The 25,622-nt window shown below is 44.3% G+C and overlaps 1 protein-coding gene across 1 annotated transcript; it reads right to left on the reverse strand.

The window, feature by feature from the left end:
- Positions 1 to 1,542: 1,542 nt before the first annotated feature.
- On the reverse strand, positions 1,543 to 23,716 carry olfml3b (olfactomedin-like 3b). The gene is made up of 3 exons (XM_073054067.1): positions 23,495 to 23,716; positions 18,294 to 18,576; positions 1,543 to 5,852 (listed from the first exon to the last, which is right to left on the reverse strand). The coding sequence occupies exons 1-3, from the start codon at positions 23,600 to 23,602 to the stop codon at positions 5,068 to 5,070; spliced, it is 1,176 nt and encodes a 391-aa protein (XP_072910168.1). The 5' UTR covers positions 23,603 to 23,716; the 3' UTR covers positions 1,543 to 5,067.
- Positions 23,717 to 25,622: the final 1,906 nt, after the last annotated feature.

The following is a 25,622-nucleotide window of genomic DNA, read 5'->3' on the forward strand; positions in this document are numbered from 1 at the left end:
TGAGGACTAACCAATCAGGATGGACGGACGACTTGGGTATATACACCACCGGACTAGACATGCCCAGACATCATCCCTGATGAAGATGGCAGAGTTTGTCATTGCAATGTCAGTTATAATCGATACCTGTTCCGGGCTGGAAGTCTGAGAAAAGTTTATTTGTCCAATACTTGCAATTAAATGGCTTCTATGGCCTCCACTTAGCCAGCTGGTGGCACAGTGGCATCAGTGCTGGACTTCGGAGTGAAGGCTCCCGAGTTCGAATCTAGCCAGGTCCCTTGCACGCTTTCCATCCGTGCTGGGTTGAGCATCGAGCTAGCAACTTGGCCTTGTAAAAACAAGAAAGCCTGCTAAAAAAACACCGTCATGACGGTGTGCCAATGACTCCACTCGGAGTTAAGGGTTTTCTTCTTCTTCTATGGCCTCCACTTACAATGCAAGAGGAGGCCATGGACTGACAAGTCGGAATGGGAATGGGAACTCTAATTAAAATTATAATGTTACCTCTGCCCCTATTTTGCCATTATTTATGCAAAGCACAAGATCTTAATTAGTGCTTAATTCTACAGGAATCCAGCAATTCCAGGGATAACAATAGTCATTAAGGGGAGTAGGGGAGAAATGAGATACAATTAGGTGAAGTTGGGCTGGTTCTGCTTCACAACTATCCAACACCTATAGGATCCTTAGGTGGTAAACTGTGATATTAATTGACAGGATCTGGAAATCAAAGACCAACTAGACAAAATGTTCATGTAAATTTGTCAATTTAAGATAAATTCCCCTTTCACCCCAATCAAGACAGACTTTATCCAGCATTCACAAATTCTGACCAAATGATCTGGAGTACTTATCTAAATGTTGAATGCAATCTAAGGTTGATTGTGGCCAAACTCATTTTATGTGGGCTCTTCAGCGATGGGGATTATCAATGGGATGGTCAAATTGGAGAAGCTGAAGCCGTTCCTCACAGGAAAAAGATCACGAATGAAATGTAGTGCCTGAAGATGTGTGAGAATCCATGTCTATAACCTTTCAGGAAATATATACTTGGAAAAGAAAGAGTATCGATAGGAGTGGTGAATTAGGACTGATTAGGCTGCTCTTCAAAGCCAGTCAGGCACAGACATGATGGGCTGAATGGACCTATTTGTTCCATATTGAATTGTGCAAACCACTATGTGGCACAGTAGTGTAGTGATTAGCACAACGCTTTCCAGTACAGGCGGCCTGGGTTCAATTCCCACTGCTGTCTGTAAGGAGTTTGCAAGTTCTCTTCATGACCATTTGTGTTTCCTCTGGGTGCATCAGTTTCCTCCCAACAGTCCAAAGGCGTACCGGTTGGTAGGTTAATTGGTCACTGTAAATTGTCCTGGGATGAGGCAAGGGTTGGATTGGGGAATTGCTGGATGGCTCAAAGGACCGGAAGGCCTACTCCACACTGTATCTCAATAAATAAATATTATTCCTGGAAGCTATGAAATTAGTACTTCCCATGACACCAGAGCAACTAACAGAAAGACTTCCATTCTCAGTCTTGAATGGTATGGAATGCAAAGCATTTTAATTGCTTATATCAACCAGTCTCTCGATTACTGATTATAATTAGTACAGATCACTATAACTATAAAGTGGTTACATAAAAGGTAATACAATTAATGGAGAGTACAATCAAGATATACATTGTAACTTAGTTCACATTGCAATGGTGTGGTGACGTAGTTATGACTGGAGCTGATGATCCACTAAGTTCGTGCTTGGGCTGCAGAGTGCAAATTCATGTTGTGTCCTCGTGTCAGTCAGCAAGTTCATGTCAAAATGCTAGTGATGAGGCCAGGGGTAGAGTATCAAGAAACATGCTTAGTAACAGCAGAGTGACATGACTTTTCAAAGCCAAGGGTGAATCCAAAGTCAGGGTATTAAAGATAAATTCACTGACATGGTATTAAGAAACTGGCTCAGTGCTAGGACTTCAATGGTTGTATTCAGTGACAGGGTGGTGAAGATCAACTTTGTCAGCTAGCCCAGTGGTGGGGTATTAAGTTCAGTGTGAGGGTAAGCCCTTGGAAATATCAATCGGGGGTGACGTCAGAGGTTGGGTTTTTATACAGAGAGCGGTAGGTGCCTGCAATGTTCTATCGGGGTGGTGGTAGAGGCTATGTTCCTCCAAATATCAATACTGAGCCACAGGCAGAGTGATTCCTTCTCCATCCATTGCAGTGAAAACGCTGATTTGCATTCTGACGTAGGACGTGAAATGTTACAGCAGAAATCCATGTTCCCTACCATAACTAACAGCATTAACGAAATAATAACCTGGTATCAGAGCTGTGTATTTATGGGATGAATATCTTTGTAAACACAGGTTTACTTTGTAGGTAATGACCGAGGTCTTGTTTATCCCAATGTCTGCTATAAAAGGCCTGGCTCATAATAGTGTCAGAATCCAGTCAGGGACAGTATCTGGGATGGAGAGGTATGGTCCTTCACACTGTTTATAATAGAGGTTCTAACAATGGCGGTGTTAGTGCTAGACAACCAGTCATTAAAGGCGTCTGACGTAATGCTCTGGTCCACGATAGGACTGAAAGTAGAAGTGTAGTTCATAACAGTTTGAGGATTGTGGGGGGCGTCTGGTTGCAGCATCTCAATCGATCTTCTAATACATGAAAGTGCCTGGCCTACATCATGAAGCATTTGGACATGGCTTTGTCTGAGGTACAGATCTGGCCATGGAATGGAAGTCTAGTTTTTAGCAGTGAGTGGAGGGAAGTTTAGAGAGAGATGTCGGAGGTATGGTTCTAATACAGAGAGTGCATGGTGTCTGCGATGCTCTGTCAGGGGTGGAGGTAGGGGCTGATACAATAGGGACATTTAAAAGACTCTTAGATAGGCATATGGATGAAAAATGGAGAGATCTGGCCTCTGTGGGATGAAAAGATTTGTTGCGTCTTGGAGTAGGCTAAAATATCAGCACACCACTGTGGACTGAAGGATCTGTAATATGCTTTGCTGTGCTGTGTTCCAATGTTTGGAATGAATTTTTGTGAAGAATGGCGCAACGTAAGTGTAGCGGTCAGTGCGACATTATTACAGCTCAAGGCGTTAGAGTTTGGAGTTCATTTCTGGTGTCATCTCTAAGGAGTTTGTACGCTCTCCCTGTGAATGCATGAGTTTCCTCTGGGGGCTCCCGTATCCTCTCACAGTCCAAAGAAGTACGGTTAGCAGGATCATTGGTCATTGCCCCGTGATTTGGCTGGGGTGGAATCGGTGGGTTGCTGGCAGCCTGGCTCAAAGGCCAGAAGATCCTTTTCTGCACTGTTTCTCTAAATAAAATAATGCCTACAATAGAGACGTACAAGACAGACCTTGTACATCAGCTGAACCATGAGATCACCTGATACTAAACATTCAGAAGTATAGACTTAAGCTACTGTAAGGCTTATGACGCAAGGCAGTAGGAATTCAACGCCACATTCATTGGAATAGTTACACTGAGATATTTTATTATCATACTGGTCCTTCTTTTCGAAATTCATGCTAACGAGATTGCAACTACCCTCGGTGTCAGTGTCACTGTGTCTCAGTGATATCACTCTCATCTCTGAGTTAGTGGTTAGTGGGTCAAACTCATTCTTCATAAACGTAAACAAATAATCTGGTCTGATTTTCAGTTCATAACGTGGGGCATAGCACAGCGGGCATCAGCCTTTGCTGAGATACCCATCCACCCTTCTTGTTGGGGAGTTCTTCCTGTTTTTCTGACCACAGCTTCATAATCAAAGCTCATATACTATAGAACATAGAACACTACAGCACAGTAAAATCCCTTCAGCCCACAGTATTGTGCCAGCCTTTTAACCCCTCCCTCCTATATAGCTCTCCACGTTTCTATCATCCACGTGCCTGTCAGAGAGTTTCTTAAAGTCCCTAAAGTACGTGCCTCTTCCATCATCCCTGGCAGGGTTTCCATGCACCCACCACTTTCTGTGGAAAAAGTTACTTCCGACATCTGCTGTATACTTTCCTCCAAACATCTTAAAATTATGCCCCTTTGTATTAGTCATTTTTGCCCAGGAAAAAGTCTCCAGCTATCTCAGTGGAGCAGAGTGGAGCGTGGTAGAACAGAGGGATCTGGGGATACAGAACTAGAAATCCTTGGAATTGGCATCACAGGTAGATAGGGTCATTAAAAAAAAAGCTTTCAGCACATTGGCCTTCATTAATCAATGCATTGAGTATAGAAGTTGGGATATTATGCTGGTGGGTCTTCCTGTTTTTTCCAGGCAGAAGATTCCTCACCTACAACCACCCTCTGCTTTCAATGGAAATGCCAGTCCTAAATCCACACAGCCAATCTTCCCTAGATTCCATGGGGAACTTTATCAAATGTCTTACTAAAATTCATATACACTTTTATCAATGTGCTTTGTCACAACCTTAGAATTCACTCAGGCTTGTGGGCCATGACCTGCCTCTCACAAAGCCATGCCGTCTATCCCAAGATATATATATTCCATTTGATTTTTTATTTACAGCTACTGTTGCGCGAAATAGGCTGTGGGCTTTCCTACACTAGATGGGCTGAAGAACCTGTTCCCACGCTATATGATTCTACGACAATATTAACTGCTGCCAAGTTACTCAGTAAGTTGTGAAGAATTGTGGAATGTCATACACGACACTGTATAAATACTGGTCTTTTTTTTGGGAGAACCTATTCATATTCACGTGAAGTTGCAGTGCTTGTGATTTTAACTGGTTTTGTGCAGAAGTGCTTGTTGCATTCCTATTCCTCTGATGTACAGCATATACCGCCCCGTTTCACCGTGCCTCTTTTGAATGACTACTGCAGTTTGCATCACTGTGCCATTACATATAATGCATCACCACTGCTATGTACATTATTTATTATATTTTTTTTCTTTAAAGATATGGCTGACTTTAGCTAAGCAACCATCTGAGAATAACGTTATTTTCTTCTCCTTATTCTGGTTCACTACTGCCTTTGGGGAGAGTCTCATTGCCCAGTCCTCCTGCCAAAAATTTGTATATAGGAGCAAAGTTTTACAGTTCTGATTTTGGTTTCAATGTCAGCCTGTATATGACTTGGTATCCATCATCCCAAGCATACAGCTGCTTCTCCCTTGGGCTGTACTTAATGCTGGAAAGAGCCCCATACCGCCTGGGGAAATATAACAATGGTGCCTGGTCAGTATTCACCATATCGGTGATATCGTACACACACTGGATACGCGAGCGGCTACGGAGCTTGCTGTTGTACACCACGTAAAGCGTCCCACAGATGACAAAGGCATTCTCCGCATTTTCAATGGGACATGGAGTGTCCCACATCTGCTCAATGTCCAGTGTCTTGTGGTCCAACCTGGCCAGGCAGATGTTCTTCTCATTCTCTCTGGTGGCGTATATGGCCCACAAGCCATTCTCGTCCACGGCTAGATCGATGTAGTTGAACGGCGAGAGGCCATACACCGGGATTTGTTGCTCAGCTGGGAACATGGCGCTGTCTGACACTGTCTGGTTCTTCAGATCAAATTTGATGACTTGAAACTGAGGCTCACTTCGGATGTAATATAAGAAGCCTTTGTACACTATGTGACCTGTACCAGCCCACGGGTAAGGCAGTTTGATTTTCTTTGCCTTAATCAAGCCAGTAAAATCGGTAAAGTCTTTCAGTCTTGTGAACTCATAGACTGTGTCGTTACTTACGCCGTCAAACACATACACCTTCTCAGAGTTTGACATCAGGTCCTTGATCCACAGGCCAGAGGCCGTCTCCAACCTTTTGACTATTTTCATTGCCTTGATGTTGAAGACCATTTCTTCACAGCCTGGAAAGGAACAAAGTGGAAACATCAAAGGGCTGAGAAGGAAACGGGGCTGCAAGTTGAAATGGGAAGCAGAGAACATTCCTTTGGTGGACAGCTTTCTGACCGGCTGCATCTCATCCTGGTATGGAATATCCCATGCACAGGATTGCAAAGACTTAGCCGGTTCCAACAGAGATATATACCCCCCCACCACTGAGATAGTAGGTTTCCACCATAAGACACAGGGGCAGAATTGGACTATTAGCCTCATGCTGTCTGCTGCATCATTTATTATCCCAGGCTGATCTTTTTGTCCCTCTCAAACCCAACGTCTTGCCTTGTCCCTTTAACTGTTGATGCCCTTACTAATTAAGTACCTATCAACCTCCACTTTAAATTTACCCAATGACGTCCTCCATTGCAGCCTGGACCAATGAATTACACAGATTCACCATCCTATGGCTAAAGAAATCCCTCTTCACCTCTGTTCTAAAGGGATTTCCTTCTATTTTGAGGCTGTGCCCTCTGATCCTGGACTACCCCACTATTTGAAGCATCCTCTCCACATCCACTTTATCCAGGCTTTTCCATCTGGATATACCCTCATCAGGAAGTGGGTACAAGAGCCTGAGGGCCCACCCACAATGAATCAGGAACTGCTTCTTTTCCCTCCACCATCGGATTTCTGAATGGTTCATGATCAGAAATAGCACTTCTTCTGCAATATTTATTTAACTTTGTAACTTACAGTATTTTTGTTATCTTTGCACTATAAAACAGCAAATTTCACTTCATGTAAGTCAGTGACAGTAAAGTTGACTTGGACTCTGATTCTGAATGCTTCTCACCATCACTGATTTCAATGGGAGAAAAGCCCAATTGAGCACAATTTGAAATGGATCCCTGATTTGTGAAATAAAGTAAACCTACTGCCAGAAGTTCAAGAAATGCAGGTAAATACTGAAGGAGATTGGCAAAATATTTTGCCGCACCTTTACAATCTGAGTCTGAGTCAGGAAATGATACCGGTGATATTGAAGACTTCCAGCTTGGTTCCTGTGGCCAAGAAGACGATCCCATCTGAACTTAGTGACTACAGACCATTTCCCTTGCATCTCATATGATGAAGGTGATGGAGAGGCTGGTCCTGATTTACCTTGGACAACAGGTGAGATCTTCATTGGACCTTCGACATTTTGGCTACCAGCCTCCTGAGGAAGTAGATGATACCGTCATCTACCTGTTGCAGAGAGCTAATTCCCACCTGGATGATGCAGGTGGCATTGTGAAAATCACGTTTTTTGATTTCCCTGATGTCTTTAATACAATCCAGCCACTTCTTCTGAGTGAGAAGTTGCAAAGGATGGGTGTGGACAAATCCAATATCTCCTGGATTACTGACTACCTGACAGATAGACCCCAGTTTGTATGACTGGGTAGTTCTCTGTCTGAGATGGTGGTTAGTGGCACTGGAGCACCACAAGGGACTGTGCAGTTTCTGTTCACACTGGACACCTCAGACTTCCAGTACAAATCTGAGTCTTGTCACTTGCAGAAGTTCTCTGATGGGTGTATCAGGGATGGGCAGAAGTTGGAGTACAGAGGAGTGGTGAACAAGTCTGTGGAGTGGTGCGGGAGGAATCACCTGCTCCTGAATATGGATATAACCAGGGAGATGGTGATTGACTGTGATGAGTCCTGTATACATTCTGGGAGAAGAGGTTACGGTAGTGGAGGAGCACAAATACTTGGGTGTTCATCTCCACAACAGGCTTGACTGAAAAACCAACACCAAAGCTGTTTACAATAAGGGGGTGAGCAGACTCTATTTTCTAAGGAAGCTGAGATCCTCTAACGTTTGCAGCAGGATGCTGGAAATCTTTTACCAGTCTTTTGTAGTGAGTGCAGTCTTCTTTGCAACTTTATGTTGGGGAAGCAGCATCGATGCTGGTGGTGCAAAAAGACTAAATAAAATCATCAAAAAGGCTGGATCCATCCTTGGCTACAACCGGAACTCTTTTGAGTTGGTGGAGAGGAGATCACTAAACAACTGTTATCTATTATGGACAATCAGGCACATCCTCTCCACGACCTACTGAATAAATAGTGGAGCACCCTTTCCAACAGACTCACTCAGCTCCCCTGTCACAAGTATCATTACAGAAAATCTTTCCTACCAAATGCAACAAGCTTGTACAACAGTTCATCTCTGTACATCAGAACACACATCATAGTACTATAGACTGTTTTATTATTTCATACATTATTATTGCACATTGGTACATTATTATTGTGTATACTGTATTACTATTCTGTACTTTATTATTAGTTAATATTATAATATTTATTATTATTGCTAAGTGTGTTTTTAAATATTGTTGTTGAAATGAAATAATTTCCCACTCAGAATCAATAAAGTACTTATTATTATTAAAATCACCAAATTTGACACAAGGGGAAACCTGTGGATGACGTGTGTTTGGAGGGCACTACCATCAGTTCCAGTGGTGGAGATTCAACTGTGCAGTATAAAAGAAATCTGGACAAGTATGAAAGATGTGCAAAGCTCTGAGGAGTAGGTGGTGGAGTAGGACTGGATAAATTGTTCTTCCTTGGAGTCTGGAGGAGATTGATGGGCCAAAGAACCTCCCATGTTGTCACATTCAGTTTGAGATTTCATACTTTTAGTACTTGGAATACTTTTTCTTTGGTTCCTCCCTGAAGTGCACGTTTTATAAAACCATAAGAAAATAGGAACAGAGTTAAGCCATTAGGCCCACTGAGTCTGCTCCACCAATTTGATCATGGCTGATCCATTTCCCTCAGCCCCAATCTCCTGCCTTCTCCCCATATCCCATCATGCCCTGATTAATCACAAATCTATCAACCTCTGCCTTAAATATACACATTGACCTGACCTCCACAGTTGCCTGTGGCAATGAAATCCACCGATCTCTGGCTAAAGAAGTTCCCCCTCATTTTGTTTATAAGTTATCAGTTTCATTGCTCAGACACTCCAGAGTTAGTGGCTTGTCATTTGGGACTTTAATGAGACTTGCACTTCCGTTAGTAAGCCACATGGGCAAGCTTGGTACCGTTTGTAGAAAAATCACTTGGGCTAATTATGAACTTGGTTCACGCAGTCATCTGGCAAAAGGTACCGAAGCATTTGGGTCCTCACGACCAGACTGTGCAACAGTTTCTTCCACCAAGCCATCAGACTCCTCAATACTCAGAGTCTACACTGACATCTACATTTATCATGATATTGTAATTTGTCCTGTACTGTGCCTATTGTCTTGTTTATTAATTATTGTACTGTCTTGCATTGTTTTGAGCACTTTATGTAGTTCTGTGCATGTCTGTAGTCTAGTGCAGTTTTTAAAAAAATTTTTTTTATTAGTTTTTCAAAACATTTTACAAAATTAAAAACCCCAAATCCCAATGAGGAGCATTAATACAGAGCAAGGTTAAGCATACAATAACAATATGCTACACAGTAGTGCAGTTTTTATGTTGTTTTTACATAGTCTAGTGTAGCCTTGTGCTGTCTCACATAGTCTAGTGTAATTTTGTATTGTTTCATGTAGCATCAGGGTCCTGGAGGAACGGTATTTCATTTTTACTGTGTACTGTACTAGCAGCTTATGGTCAAAATGACATAAACTTGACTTGACTTGACCAAGAAAAAATTGCTATGCTAGGAAGAGATGCTTCAATCTAACTTTAGAGTCATAGAACTCTACAGTAGGGAAGCAGGCCCTTTGGCCCATCTAATCCATACTAGATTATTAATCTGCCTAGTTCTATTGACCTACACCCAGTTCATAGCCCAGCAAACTCTTCCCGTCCATGTACCTATTGAAATTCCACCTATTCAATCTTTCTCTGTAACTCAGGTCTTCAAGTCCCAGCAACATCCTTGTAAATTTTCTCTGCACTTTTTCAATCTTATTGATATCTTTCCTGTGGGTAGGTGACCAGAACTGCACACAATACTGTAAATTAGGCATTACCAAAGCCGTATACAACTTCAAAATAACATCCCAACACCTGTACTCAATAGCAACACACACAAAATACTGGAGGAACTCAGCAGGTGAGACAGCATCTATGGAAAAGAGTCAACAGTTGCCGCTTTAGGCCGAGAATCTTCTTCAGGGTGTTGCTTTGGATTTCCAGCATGTGTACATTTTCTCTTGTTTATGGTCTATACTCAGTACTTGGATTTATGAAGGCCAATGTTGTTTTAATAGAAACATAGAAAATAGGTGCAGGAGTAGACCATTCAGCCCTTCAAGCTTGCACCGCCATTCAGTATGATCATGGCTGATCATCCAATTCAGAACCCTGTACCTGCTTTCTCTCCATACCCCCTGATCCCTTTAGCCACAAGGGCCATATCTAACTTCCTCTTAAATATAGTCAATGAACCGGCCTCAACTATTTCCTGTGGCAGAGAATTCCACAGATTCACCACTCTCTGTGTGAAGAAGTTTTTCCTCATCTCGGTCCTAAAAGGCTTCCCCTTTATCCTTAAACTGTGACCCCTCGTTCTGGACTTCCCCAACATTGGAAACAATCTTCCTGCATCTAGCCTGTCCAATCCCTTTAGAATTTTATACATTTCAATAAGATCCCCCCTCAATCTTCTAAATTCCAGTGAGTATAAGCCTAGTCGATCCAGTTTTTCTTCATATGAAAGTCCTACCATCCCAGGAATCAATCTGGTGAACCTTCTCTGTACTCCCTCTATGGCAAGAATATCTTTCCTCAGATTAGGTGACCAAAACTGCACACAATATTCTAGGTGCGGTCTCACCAAGGCCTTGTACAACTGCAGTAGAACCTCCCTGCTCCTGTACTCAAATCCTCTTGCTATGAATGCCAAAAATTCATTTGCCTTTTTCATCGCCTGCTGTACCTGCATGCCCACCTTCAATGACTGGTGTACAATGACACCCAGGTCTCGTGCATCTCCCCTTTTCCTAATCGGTCACCGTTCAGATAATAATCTGTTTTCCTGTTCTTGCAACCAAAGTGGATAACCTCACATTTATCCACATTAAATTGCATCTGCCATGAATTTGCCCACTCACCTAACCTATCCAAGTCACTCTGCATCCTCTTAGCATCCTCCTCACAGCTAACACCACCGCCCAGCTTCGTGTCATCTGCAAACTTGGAGATGCTACATTTAATTCCCTCGTCTAAATCATTAATATATATTGTAAACAACTGGAGTCCCAGCACTGAGCCTTGCGGTACCCCACCAGTCACTGCCTGCCATTTTGAAAAGGTCCCGTTTACTCCCACTCTTTGCTTCCTGTCTGCCAACCAATTCTCTATCCACATGAATACCATACCACCAATACCATGTGCTTTAAATTTGCACACTAATCTCCTGTGTGAGACCTTGTCAAAAGTCTTTTGAAAATCTAAATATACCACATCCACTGGCTCTCCCCTATCCGCTCTACTAGATACATCTTCAAAAAATTCTATAAGATTCGTCAGACATGATTTTTCCTTTCACAAATCCATGCTGACTTTTTCTGATGATTTCACCTCTTTCCAAATGTGCTGTTATCACATCTTTGATAACCGACTCTAGCATTTTCCCCACCACCGATGTCAGACTAACAGGTCTATAATTCCCCGGTTTCTCTCTTCTCTCACTCCTTTTTTAAAAAGTGGGGTTACATTAGCCACCCTCCACTCCTCAGGAACTAATCCAGAATCTAAGGAGTTTTGAAAAATTATCACTAATGCATCCACTATTTCTTGGGCTACTTCCTTAAGCACTCTGGGATGCAGACCATCTGGCCCTGGGGATTTATCTGCCTTTAATCTCTTCAATTTACCTAACACCACTTCCCTCCTAACATGTATTTCCCTCAGTTCCTCCATCTCACTAGACCCTCGGTCCCTTACTATTTCCGGAAGATTATTTATGTCCTCCTTAGTGAAGACAGAAGCAAAGTAGTTATTCAATTGGTCTGCCATGTCTTTGTTCCCTATGATCAATTCACCTGTTTCTGACTGTAAAGGACCTACATTTGTCTTGACCAATCTTTTTCTTTTCACATATCTATAAAAGCTTTTACAGTCAGTTTTTATGTTCCCTGCCAGCTTTCTCTCATAATCATTTTTCCCTTTCCTAATTAAGCCCTTTGTCCTCCTCTGCTGGTCTCTGAAATTCTCCCAGTCCTCAGGTGTGCTGCTTTTTTTTTTGCTAATTTATATGTTTCTTCTTTGGTCTTGATACTATCCCTAATTTCCCTTGTCAGCCACGGGTGCACTACCTTCCCTGGTTTATTCTTTTGCCAAACTGGGATGAACAATTGTTATAGTTCATCCATGTGATCTTTAAATGCTTGCCATTGCATATCCACCGTCAACCCTTTAAGTATCATTTGCCAGTCTATCTTAGCTAATTCACGTCTCATACCGTCAAAGTTAATGATTCATTTATCTGTGACATCACATTCAATGAATGATGGATCTATATTCCCAGACCACCCCTACTTTGCTACTACTGTCCTCAGTGCCCTACCACTCACCATTTAAGTCCTACCTTGGTTGGTCCTCCCAAAGTGGAACAAATCACTTGTCTGCATTAAAATCTATCTGTAACTTTTCAGCCCATTTGTCCAGCTGGTCCTCATCCTGCTGCTAGCTTTGATAGACATTAGACAATAGGTGCAGGAGTCAGCCATTCGGCCCTTCGAGCCAGCTCTGACATTCACTGTGATCATGGCTAATCATCCACAATCAGTACCCTTTTCCTGCCTTCTCCCCATATCCCTTGACTCCGCTATCTTTAAGAGCTCTATCTAACTCTTTCTTGAAAGCATCCAGAGAATTGGACTCCACTGCCTTCTGATGCAGATCATTCTACAGATCCACAACTCTCTGGGTGAAAAAGTTTTTCCTCAACTCCGTTCTAAATGGCCTACCCTTTATTCTTAAACTGTGGCCTCTGGTTCTGGACTCCCCCAACATCGGGAACATGTTTCCTTCCTCTAGCGTGTCCAATCCCTTAATAATCTTATATGTTTCAATCAGATCCCTTCTTATCCTTCTAAATTCCAGTGTATACAAGCCCAGTCACTCCAATCTTTCAACATATGACAGTCCCTCCATCCCAAGAATTAACCTCGTGAACTTACGCGGCACTCCCTCAATAGCAAGAATGTCCTTCCTCAAATTTAGAGACCAAAATTGCACACAATACTCCAGGTGTGGTCTCACCAGGGCCCTGTACAACTGCAGAAGGACCTCTTTACTCTTATACTCAACTCCCCTTGTTATGAAGGCCAACATGCCATTAGCTTTCTTCACTGTCTGCCGTACCTGCATTCTTACTTTCAATGACTGATGAACAAGGACACCTAGATCTCGTTGTACTTCCCCTTTTCCTAACTTGACACCATTCAGATAGTAATCTGCCTTCCTGTTCTTGCCACCAAAATGGATAACCTCACATTTATCTACATTAAACTGCATCTGCCATGCATCTGCCCACTCAACCAACCTGTCCAAGTCACCCTGCATTCTCCTAACATCCTTCTCATATTTCACAATGCCACCCAGCTTTGTGTCATCTGCAAATTTGCTAATGTTACTTTTAATCCCTTCATCTAAATTATTAATGTATATTATAAATAGCTGCGGTCCCAGCACTGAGCCTTGCGGTACCCCACTAGTCACCGCCTGCCATTCTGAAAGGGACCCGTTAATCCCTACTCTTTGTTTCCTGTCTGCCAACCAATTTTCTATCCATGTCAGTACCCTACCCCAATACCATGTGCTCTAATTTTACCCACTAATCTCCAATGTGGGACCTTATCAAAGGCTTTCTGAAAGACCAGGTACACTACATCCACTGGCTCTCCCTTGTCCATTTTCATAGTTACATCCTCAAAAAATTCCAGAAGATTGGTCAAGCATGATTTCCTCTTTGTAAATCCATGCTAACTCAGACCGATCCTGTTACTGCTATCCAAATGTGCTGCTATTTCATCTTTTATAATTGACTCCAGCATCTTCCCCACCACTGATGTCAGGCTAATTGGTCTTTAACTCCCTGTTTTTTCTCTCCCTCCTTTCTTAAAAAGTGGGATAACATTAGCTACCCTCCAATCCTCTGGAAGTGATCCTGAATCTATAGAACATTGGCAAATGATTACCAATGCATCCACGATTTCTAGAACCACCTCCTGAAGTACCCTGGGATGCAGACCATCAGGTCCTGGGGATTTATCAGCCTTCAGTCCCATCAGTCTACCCAACACCATTTTCTGCCTAATGTGATCTTCCTTCAGGTCCTCCGTTACCCTAGGTCCTCTGGCCGCTATTACACCTGGGAAATTGTCTGTGTCTTCCCTAGTGAAGACAGATCCAAAGTAGCTTTCCTAGCTGTACACAACATCCCCAATCTTGGTGTCATCTGCAATTTGCTGATGCAATTTACTGCATTATCATTCAGATTTTTGATATAGATGACAAGCAACAATGGACCCAGCATTGATCCCTGTGGCACATCACTAGACATCGGCCTTCAGCCAGGGAGGCAACCATCTACTTTTACTCTCTGGTTTCTCCCACAAGCCCATGTCTAAACCAATTTACCACCTCACCCTGAATGCTGAACAACTTAACCTTCTTGAATAACCTTCAATGTGGGCCCTTGTCTAAGGCCTTGCTAAAGTCCATGTAAACAACATCCACTGCTTGGTCTTAATCACATTCCTGGTAACTTCCTCGAAAAACTCTATAAGATTGCTTGGACACGATCTACCACACACAAAGCCATGCTGACAATCCCTAATCAGTTCACATCTATCCAAATGCTCATACATCTGGTCCCTTAGAAGGTTAGGAGACGATGGGGCCTGACGGTGACTCCTTTGCTTGCATCTTTGGAAACAGCTCTATTTCTATCTCTAATATCTTTATTTTTCCTTCTCGGGGTTCTGACCTGGAGTTTGGTTCTGGCACTGACTTTGGTTCTGTGCGGGAATGGCACCCACTCTCGGGGTCTCACAACTGGCTGCTATTCGATATTCCAAGGACGTGGCCTAGAAGACTTGTGCACCTTTGGAGTGGCGGGATTTTGTGGCTCTGGAGGTGGGCTGACTCGAGGTTGGTGCTGCTGCCTGGTGTGTCGTGGGAGTACACAGAAGTTCGAAGGCAGTGAGCTGGCTGCGTGTCCAGAGACCTGAGTTCTTTGGGCACAGAGCTCAGAAAAAGCGACGCAACAGACTTTTAGCATTGCAAATCAGTGAGTTATTTGTTAAGTCTCCCCTCTCACTGTGAACCGGGGACACCTCTTTTTCCCTTATTAGGGAGAGAGAGAGCCTGTGGTATGTCGAATACTGGGTGAACAAGTCGTCTTTGGGATACTGCAAGTCTGTGTCTTTGCTGTATGCTTGAGTGCTCAGTAGGGGGGGGCGATGTTTTTTTTTGCTGGTGGGGGAGGGAGGAATCATTGCTTTGCTGCTGCTTACACGTGGGAGGGGGAGCTGGGGGGGCTTTGGGGTTCTAACATTTAACTGTCATTCATTCTTTGGGGCACTCCTCTGTTCTTCATGGCTGGTTCTGAAGAAAAAAATTTCAGTGTGTATTTTGTATACATTTCTCTGACATGAAGTGTACCTTTTGAAACCTTCCAATAACTTACCCACAAACAACGTCATGCAATATCCCAGCTTATTCTTAGAGCTTTTCTTAAAAAAACTTTGTTTCCTTTACCTTGGACTGTGCAGGAGGAATACTTGACTTCATTTTACCCTCAAAGAGTGTGGAACGAGCTGTCCACACAGGTGCATCTGGCAAGCTCGATTTCAATGTTTAGGAGAAGTTTGAATAGGTACCGGGATGGTAGGGGTGAGGAGGGCTATGGACCCAGTGCAGGCTGATGGGCCAAAGCAGTTAACTGGTTCAGTAATGACTAGATGGGCAGAAAGGCCTATTTCTGTGCTGTACTTTATGACTCAGTGCCATGTGAAAGTGGTGGCAGAAACAGCGGAGCTGCTGCCTCACAACAAAGGAGATCCGGGACTCATTTCTGACCTCGGATGCTATCTGTGTGCATTTTGCACATTCTCCTTGTGACTGTACAGGTTTCAGCCTTGTGGTCTTGTTTTGTTACACACTCCTAAGTCTGGCAGGTTGGGTAGACTAACTGGCCACTGCAAGTTGCCCCCAGTGTAATAGCAGATTCTGGTGGTGAGGATGTGAGTGTGAGATTAATCTAAGCACCATATAAAATGAGTGGTTCAGCATGGACTAGATGGGCTGAAAGGCCTGTCCTTGCATCATTCTGTGTCCCTGTTGATGGTCATCAAATATTCGGTCTGTCTCAATGCTACCTCATTCTGTGACGCTATCACTGTCTATGAAATCAAAATCAATATCAGGTTTATTATCACTGGCATGTGTCGTGAATTTTGTTAATTTAGCTGCAGCTGTTAAATGCAATACATAATATAGAAGAAAAAATAATAATAAATAAGTAAATCAATTGCAGTATACGTATATTGAATAGATTAAAAATTGTGCAATATATATTAAAAAGTGAGGTAGTGTCCAAGGGTTCAATGTCCATTTAGGAATCAGATGGCAGCGGGGAAGAAGCTGTTCCTGAATTGTTGAATGAGTGCCTTCAGGCTTCTGTACCTCCTTCCTGATGGTAACAGTGAGGATGGGGCATGTCCTGTCTGCTGGAGGTCCTTAATAATGGACGCTGCCTTTTTGAGACACCACTCCTTGAAGATATCCAGGGTACCAGAGATGGAGCTGACTAAATTTACAACCTTCTGCAGCTTCTTTCAGTCCTGCTATAACTTTATCAAAGAATGTTATCACCTTTTCATGCCTTTAAGTCTTGCTGTATGGTGGCGGGGTGGAGGTATGTCTCTACCAAAGGAGTAAGGCTCCTCTTCCCTCTGCTAGCCTGCAGATCACCCTTGGGCAAGATGTAGCACCTGATTAGCGGCTCCCCCCCACCCGATCAGGGTCACATGAAGCTATGGAAGTAGGTGGTGGATGGTCTATGAGCAGCTGATGCATATCAGAAGTCCTGGTTATATGACCACTGAAGAATCTCTGAAGAGTATTGATAATGGCTGGGATCGCTTGTCTTGTACAGACACTGCCCAGAAGAACCACTTCTGTAGAAAAATCTGCTGAGAACAGTCATGGTCATGGAAAGACCATGCTGACCCATGTCACATGACACTGCACACAATAATGATGTCATATGACACAGCACATAATGATGGTGACCACTTGTGTGGAAATAAGTGGTGTTGGTTATATCATTTGTTCTATTTAACATCACTGGACCTGTTCAACAGCATCTGGATCTATGTATTTCACATACTGTATATGGATGGTCAAATTTCCAGAAATGAACAAGTTCTAGATAAACTTCACTAGTATTGCACAAGACAAGGGGATTTCTAAGACACCAAACTCCACAATGAGCAGTGCCAAGCCTTGCTGCGATAGGAAGAAGGTTGGAGATGGGGTAATTCAATCCCATCCGGTAAAAATCCAGTTGGCTAGAGAAACACCAACAGAAGCTCCAGAAATCTCATCCCTGGGAGGGATGCACACTGGACTCTCACCAAAGCAATGCTTCCTGCATTACAAGCATCACATACATGCTCACACATCAAACTATGTGCACTTAAATTCAAGAAGTTAATTAGATTGAATAAAAAAGAGAAACTGGCTGATATTTTACTTCCTTTTCTGGAGGACCAGAGATTGCTGTTGTCACATCTGATATTACAGGGTTTGACATAACAGAGCTTAGAATGACTTAGAGTGGGGTAAGACTAGCTCAGTTCTACATCATGCATCTAACATTACAATATATCAAAGGTACTTCTTGGGTGTAAAATATTTTAAGGGATATATATCCAAGCTATGTTTCTCTTAAACCTTTCATCACCATTATTACGTGCCGTGTCGTATGATGTGCGTGATCGTGGTCTCATGACCGTGACTGATCTTGGCAAATTTTCTACAGAAGTGGTTTGCCATTGTCTTCTTCTGGGCAGTGTCTTTACAAAATAGGTGACCCCAGCCATTATCAATACTCTTCAGAGATTGTCTGCCTGGCATCAGTGGTTGCATAACCAGCACTTGTGATGTGCACCAGCTGCTCAAATACGACCATCCACATACCTCCACGTGACCTTGATCTGGTGGCTAAACAGGTGCTATATCTTGCCCGAGGCTGACCTGTAGGCTAGTGGAGGGAAGGAGCACCTTGCACCTCCTTTGGTGGAGACATAGCTCCACCCTGCCGCCCACCTTAAAACATTAGGCTACCAGAAGTCATTTGGTGGCTGATTAGAAAAGTTTCAATAAGCAACATTGAACAATAGGGACCAGATTACTTTGAATAGTGCGTCAACAATTAATAACTTATTGATCAACTCTTACCTGCCATCTTAAGCTTGCGTTTCTTCTTTTCCTGAGCACTTTCAGCACCTTGGTCAGTAAATTCCTCATCTACCTCCAGACAGGTGGGTGCTGGATTTTTAGTCTCCAAATAGTCTAATTCCCTCTCGATGCGATCGATACGGGAATTTGCTATTTCCAGGTTCTGTCTTTGCTCTTCTTTCTCTTTATCCAAGTTTTCAACAAAAGCAAGAATCTGGTTCTTAAATTCTCTGTATTCTGTGGAGTATCTCTGTGTCTGGTCATACCAGACAGCAATTCGTTGCTGGTGAAAAAAAATAGAAGTTTATTTTTGGAGTTCTGCCAAGTCCTTGAATTTGAATCTACTCCTGCCTCAATATGTGTTCTTAATTTATGTTTATGTGTTTATGTTAGTTTATGTGTTCTTAATTCCTTGACATTGACACCTCTAGATTCAATTATTCTAATAATGTCCCAGCCATTCTCTCACTTTGGATTCTAGTTATTGTAAGTTAGTTCAAATCTCTGTTACTCATACTCAGACTTCCATGAAGTCGCAGTCACTTTTCTCCCCAGTGCTCAATGTCACGTGAACTTCTTGATTGGTGCTGCTTTTAGTGTTAAATGCGACTGAATTTCACTGGCATGATGAGCCTTGAGGAGTTTTACTATTCTGATGTCACTATTTAAATACTGATTTCCTTTTGGTGTAGGATTGAGGTGAGGATAATGTTTTGTGTGTCTTTAGAATCCTTCCAGCTACCACATTAATGCCAATGATGAGGAGATGTAGGTCCAAGAAAGAGGGAAGATGGGAAGATCTTTCAATCATTGAGTACTTACAATCGCAATTAGACACTGAAAGACATTACATAGCTTTCAACAAGGAACAGAGAGAATGGATAGGTCTTTCAGATTGTTAGTAAATGATGAAGGGCTGAATAGCCTCCTTCTATAATCACCTATGCTTTAAAAGGCCAATGGTGAAAAGAAAGGACTCCTTTGCCCAAGTTAGCTAGGTTTTGAGAACCAGCGTGAAAAAAATTATTTCTACCTGCAACACTTCTGTAAGTAATAGAATGTTTTTGAACAAAGTGAAGCAAAAAGACTGTGATATTCTATGATATTCTCCCTAAACTGGATGATCTATACTCTTGTTTGGCAACTAATGAATTCACCATGGTTGTTCTGTCCTGAAACCTCAGAGATCCCAATTCAAATACAACATGATATAGACTGGTAAATGAAAGGATCTTGCAAAGAAGGCCATGTGAAAGTTAAAGATCAGTGCTGGGGCCTTGGTTTTTTGCCAGTAATGGATGGATAATGAAACTTGATTGCATTGTGTAATTTGTTTTAACATTACACTTTTCACTATCACACTCAGTAGTGTGTTTATCAAATGATGTACTGGACACAACGCAACACAAGAAAGCAATATCCATCACCAGGGAGCCCCACCATCCAGGACATACTGTCTTCTCGCTGCTGCCATCAGGAAGAAAGTACAGGAGCCTCAGGACTCACACCACCAGGTTCAGTTATTATCCCTCGACCATCAGGCTCTTGAACCGAAGGGGATAACTTCACTCAACTTCATTTGCCCCATCACTGAACTGTTCCCACAACCTATGGACTCACTTTCAAGGACGCTTCATCTCAAGTTCTTGATTTTTATTGCTTATTTATTGATTATTATGTCTCTCTTTCTGTATTTGCACACTTTGTCTTCTGCACACTGGTTGAACGCTTAAGTTGTTGTGGTCTTTCATTGATTCTGTTATGGTTACTATTCTATAGATTTATTGAGTATGCCCATCAGTAAATGGATCTCAGGGTTGTATATGGTGACACACACACACACACACACACACACACACACACACACACACACACACACACACACACACACACACACACACACACACACACACACACACACACACACACACATATTATATATATTGATAATAGATTTATTTTGAACTTTGAACAAAAATTGCGAGAGCAACTCAGCGGTCAGGCAGCTTTTATGGAGGGAAATAGGTAGCCAATAGTTTGTTGTGTGACTCTTCATTTGGACTAGAAAGGAAGAGGGGAGAAAGCTGATGCAAATGTATGGAGCAAGAGCTAGCAATCTGACATGAGTTAAAACAAAGGGTCAAAGATAGAAATGTCAGGGGGTCAATGCCAACACTGATTCAATAAAATCTTAAAACTCTCCTGGCACCCTGCTTGTTTATTTATCTCAATGAGAATTCATCTCAGTTCAACTGCAAATTGTGAAATTTAAGCCCCACTAATGTACCTGCACATGGGATGGTTTCTATTTTATTCTAGAAATTAGTCAGTTTCCCACGATTGTTTGATGCTCAATGCAACCTTGTATGATATCTGGTTCAGTTTTATTTGCATTTATCTAACTATGTTGATATAGTTCTGCTAAAGGGCCTCCTGGTTCCAAATCAATTGAGGAGTCAGTTCAACATTTAGGAGAAGATTGGATTGAAGGGAGTGGTATGGAGGGTGGTGGTCTAGACAGCATAACAGTTCAGCATGGACTGCATGGGCTGAAAGTCCTTTTCCTGTGCTGTAGTGTTCTATGACTCCGTGAGTCCTCTTTTAAATCACATGCAAGAATTATTGAGTCTCCACTATAAAGTATGTTCTGATAGTGCAGTGGTTAATAATGTGACATTCTGGGGGGGAGTGGCGGGTGTCGTGGTTGACGGCCCACCTCTGCATTTCTAATGACCTGTACTGTTTATTGTTCTTGTGTTAAAATGCTGCTGTGGGATTATGTTGAGAAGTTCCAGTTCATTTATTGTTACATGTTAGCTTGGATTAGACAGTTATTTGCTTGTGTATTTGTGGGTCAGCCTGAATGTAACCAGGGTGTGTGCTGGTCAGATCCCCAGTCGGTTTAAGACTGGTGGGGTTCACTCTCTGGGTCATGGTGCCTGGTCTGTTTTGTGTCTATCACAATAAAATAGTTGTTGAGTTAAAGAGCTTCTTGTCTGTCATTATGCACCAAATTGGTGTCAGGAGTGGGATGCGAGATCAGCAACAAGATCGAAGAGCTACGACAGCGGATAGAGTGCCTTAAGACTGGGGAGTAAGACGAGGGACGGAGCTGTGTACCTCCCCTGCACCCACAGGCTGGGCTCGCGAAGACGAGACCCGGAGGGAGGACCTGGGAACTGAGCATTGTGCCTTTCCAGAGAGCCCCGACGGAGTGAATGTACCCAGGCTCCCCAACCCCGGTGGGGGGGAGAAGAGTGGAGCGCATCAATCGTCTCTGTAGTGACCCGCATCGGGGAACCCAAGATGCCGCAGCCATGGGAGGATGGGCACCATGGCAGACGCCGGCAGAGCATGAGGAAGGCCAATGGGTCTTTGCAGTTAGCACCCACCCTGAAGCTCCCCAGGTACAACGGTACCAGCCGCCTGGAGCTGTAACTGTCGCAAGACAAACTTGCTGCGTGGTACGACAGGTGGAGCCCTACCGAGAGTGTGGTGCTCCTTGCCTTGGTACTAGAGGGAAAAGCCCTGCAGGCCCTTTTCGACCTAACGCCGGCGGAGCAGCATGACTACAGGGCCCTCGTAGTGGCGCCGGAGCGGCGTTTCGAGCAGAGGCCGTTGGTGGACGCAATGAGGGAAGAACGGTGCAGCAGACAGCGCCGTATGGGAGAAGGCCTGGGGGCACTGGCAGCTGATATTCATCACTGTGCTCGGCATAGCTACCCCCAGTTTCCATCAGCGGCCCGGGAAGAGCTTGCCCTCCACGCCTTAGCAAAGGCACTGACGCTAGAGCGCCTTCGGTAGCATGTTCGCCCGACGTCACCATCGTGGCTGGATGAGGCGTTGGCCGAGGCGGAGAGGGCAGAAACAATTTTAGCCCCAAAGGTGTTCCGGCGTCGCCTCTCACGCAGCATGCCCGGGTTTGTGTCACCGAGGTGGAGAAGGAAACTGACGAGGAGGAGCCTGTGAGACAGGCCCTCCCAACGCCGTGAAACGATCTCTGCTTCCGGTGCGGTGGGGCAGGTCTTTTCGCCTGGGAATGCCCACACCGGCACCACGCCACAGCTCAGAGCAGCCGTCGGGAAACACCAAGCGGGCAGCGCCGCCCGAAGCCTCCAGCAGAATCCCTGAGTTGTCGCCCCTCCGGGTGGGCCATTTGGGTGAAGAGCAAGGCTAATGCGTGGACTGCGTCGTGGGGGGCATCAAATGCCGTGCGTTGGTAGATATGGGGTCAACCATCACTACCATCCATCTCCGTGTTCTCCCCAACATGGACCAGCCATCCCTGTCTGGGTGGACAACGACGGCGGTCCAGCTGGCTACGCTCCCCGGCGACTGAGCGGTGATGTGAGGGAAGAGGAGGCTGTGCATCACATTGGGGAAAAACACAGTGGAGCACGGGTGTGCCTCGCCGACATACGAGAGACCTGCATCCTTGGCCTGGACCTGCTGCCCCGTGTGGATGTGTTGGGGGCCGACACTCTACCGCAGTTCTGAAGCCGTGGCTCTCTGGCAGGGCAGCTCCAGGAAGCGACCCAGCAGGACCACCGGTTTCACAGCAGCCTGGGGCAGTGCAGCACACCCAGCAGCGGCCCGACACTACACAGCTGAACCACGGGCAAGCGACAGTGACAGCCAACGACAACCTCCCCACCGTGGACCCGCAGCTGCACAGCGACCAGGTGAGCGATCCTGTGCTGGCCCGGGTGAGGAAATGGCTGAGTGTGTGACGACGGCCGGAGTGGGCAGAGGTCTCCACCCTGCACCCAGACACCAGAGCCCTATACTCGCAGTGGGGAATGCTGGAGGTGGCGACGGGCTGCTGTTCAGGCGGTGGCAGCTGTCTGATGGTGACAGACATCTCTTGCAGCTGGTGGTCCCCCGGGGTCTCCGTGCCACGCGATTTGTATGAAGTTCTGTCCCACTTGCGCTGTTTGGAACATCTGCAGGAATGCTTGGACAGCTTAAAATGCACAGTAAATCAGCCCCAAATGAACCAAATAGAGTAATATTAAAAATAATCAGTTAGACTTCAACTCCAGTCGATAAAGAGAATGCACTTCTTTCACACAAAGCACAGGAAGCTGGAGAAGGGAACGCGAAGCACAAATACTTAACTCAGCAACTCGTGGGCCACAAAACCGATAGAAATGTTTCATTGTTTCCCTTCTTCATAAATTAGAAAAGATTTGTGGACTCACCTCAAAAGCAGACAGCCTTCTCTCCATATATTCCATGAAATGTGATTGACACCGCACCGTTAGAATAATGGCTGATGCCACAGTGAAGAGTTTGATCAAGGTCCCCATCTCCCGAGATGTCCCAAGACTGTGAATTGAAAGGGAGCGCACAGTTCTCCGAGTCGGAGTGCTGAGAGAATCGGGTGCCTTCGCTTCTCTGCTGAAGCTGGTTCCAGCTCATGGCTTTGGAATGCATCAGCAGACGAGTGGGGGTGGGGTCTCAGGACCACAGAACATTCCCAATCAGACTCTTATTAATCCCATATGTTTCCCTTGTTGTTTATTTTAAGGGTCAAGGAAAATTGGATAAAAACACCAGAAGTGATTATGTTTAATTAAACTTCACGATAGACTTCTGGAATGGCAGAGGTATTTATAACTAAATTATAACTCAGGCATGTTTTTTTTAAGTCTTGGCTGCTTCCACAAGTTTCTATGACTTTAACAATGACCATGCACTGTTCATTTATATAGCAATTTAAATAGAGAAAACGTCCCGTGGTATTCCACAGGTGAGTTATCGAATCTGATCAGGCACACAAAGAGATTTAATACAATCCTGTTCTGGGAGTGAGGCTTCAAGGAGAATTTTGAAAGAGTGCAGAAGAGGTGAAGAACTATGGTGGAGGAAGGGGTGGGGGAAGCTGGTGTTCCCAAATTGAAATCAGCTGGAAGTCAGCAGCTGGAACAGATGAAAAATGCAAGTGCTCGGAAAAAGATAAAGATTAAAGATTAGTTTTATTTCTTACATGTACGTTGAAGCTTTAAAACAAACAATGAAGCATATTGTCTGCATCAAATCAAATCAGTGAGGATTGTGCTGAGCAGCCCACAAGTGCTGCCATGCTCTGGCACCAACATGGCACATGCCCACAACACATCAATCCTATCTGCATGTCATTGGAACATGGGAGGAAACCGGAGCGCTCGGAGCAAACCCATGTGGTCACAGGGAAAACGTACAAATGCTTTACAGACAGTGGTGGGAATTGAACCCCAATCTTACAGCTGGCACGGTAAAGCATTGCGCTAACCATTATGCCCAAGTGCCGCCCTACGGTTGGCGTGGTAGGATTGGGGGATGCATGGGATCTGCAGGGTTGATGATTACAAATGGAGCCAAGGAGGTACACAGTAGTTTAAATTCAAGTTTAATTGTCATTCAACCATATGTGGAGATGCAGCCAAATGAAACAACGGTTTTACGGGGCCAAAGTCATGATAGTAGAAAATCATACAGTTACAAGAAAATATATAGCTCATGTCCCCGAGTGTCATGGCTTAAAGATTGATGGTGCATGGGATGTTGTCTTGGAGCCATGTTTCTGTGAGAACAAGTACGTAGCAGTTCTTCATCATGTAGACGAAAGCAATCCAGCTTGTCCTTCATCAAGTGAACACTAGGGGAAAGCACTGACTGGAGGGGCAGCTCCCCGAACCCAGCACAGACTCTAATGTGCTGGTCATGCTTCTACTCTATATCACACTGCCCTGGAGTCTCCTCCCCTGGGTGGCTGTAACAGGTGACCCTGCAGCATGAGGGCCTGGTCAGTGCCACCAGCGAGGTCACACAACTCCCCACTGTCGGTCTCATCGACGAACCAGAGAACCCAACTTGCAGTATTCTACATTACCAATGTCCAACAGGTGCTTGTGATCACAGGAAAAACATCCAAGACAATGATTTGCACAATTTGTTGGATCATGCACCGCCTCTATGCACCACCTTCACGCACCACCTCTGATGCCTTCCTCCTGGGGTGGCTGTAGTAGGTGGCAACATGGTGTGCAGCACGTCCAGCTCCACTGCCATTGAACAGCTCATCAGTGGGACAGACCTGCAGCACTTGATCCAGCAGGGTCCTGCGATCGAGGAGAAGATGCAGAAGATGAACAATTACAACTTTGTTTGAGCCTGAAGAGGCTACTGCGCCTAAGTACACCACCATCTTAATGGAAGCTGAGTAGGTGTTGTGGGGCCAGGAGCACTTTGTGAGATAGTATATAGATCCTGCTTCAAATTAATGTACTGCAGCCCCCCTGCCTGATCCCATTGTGTAGGACTGGGGATAGAAACAGCATCTTTGAG

Source organism: Hemitrygon akajei, chromosome 8, assembly GCF_048418815.1.
Source record: "Hemitrygon akajei chromosome 8, sHemAka1.3, whole genome shotgun sequence".
Classification (NCBI taxonomy): Eukaryota; Metazoa; Chordata; class Chondrichthyes; order Myliobatiformes; family Dasyatidae; genus Hemitrygon; species Hemitrygon akajei.

Coding starts and splice junctions, on each gene's coding strand:
- olfml3b (XM_073054067.1), bottom strand. CDS start 23,602: ATGGGGACCTTGATCAAACTCTTCACTGTGGCATCAGCCATTATTCTA. Junction 18,577..23,494: donor GAAGGCTGTCTGCTTTTGAG/GTGAGTCCACAA, acceptor TTTTTTCACCAG/CAACGAATTGCTGTCTGGTA. Junction 5,853..18,293: donor ACGCAAGCTTAAGATGGCAG/GTAAGAGTTGAT, acceptor GTTCCTTTCCAG/GCTGTGAAGAAATGGTCTTC.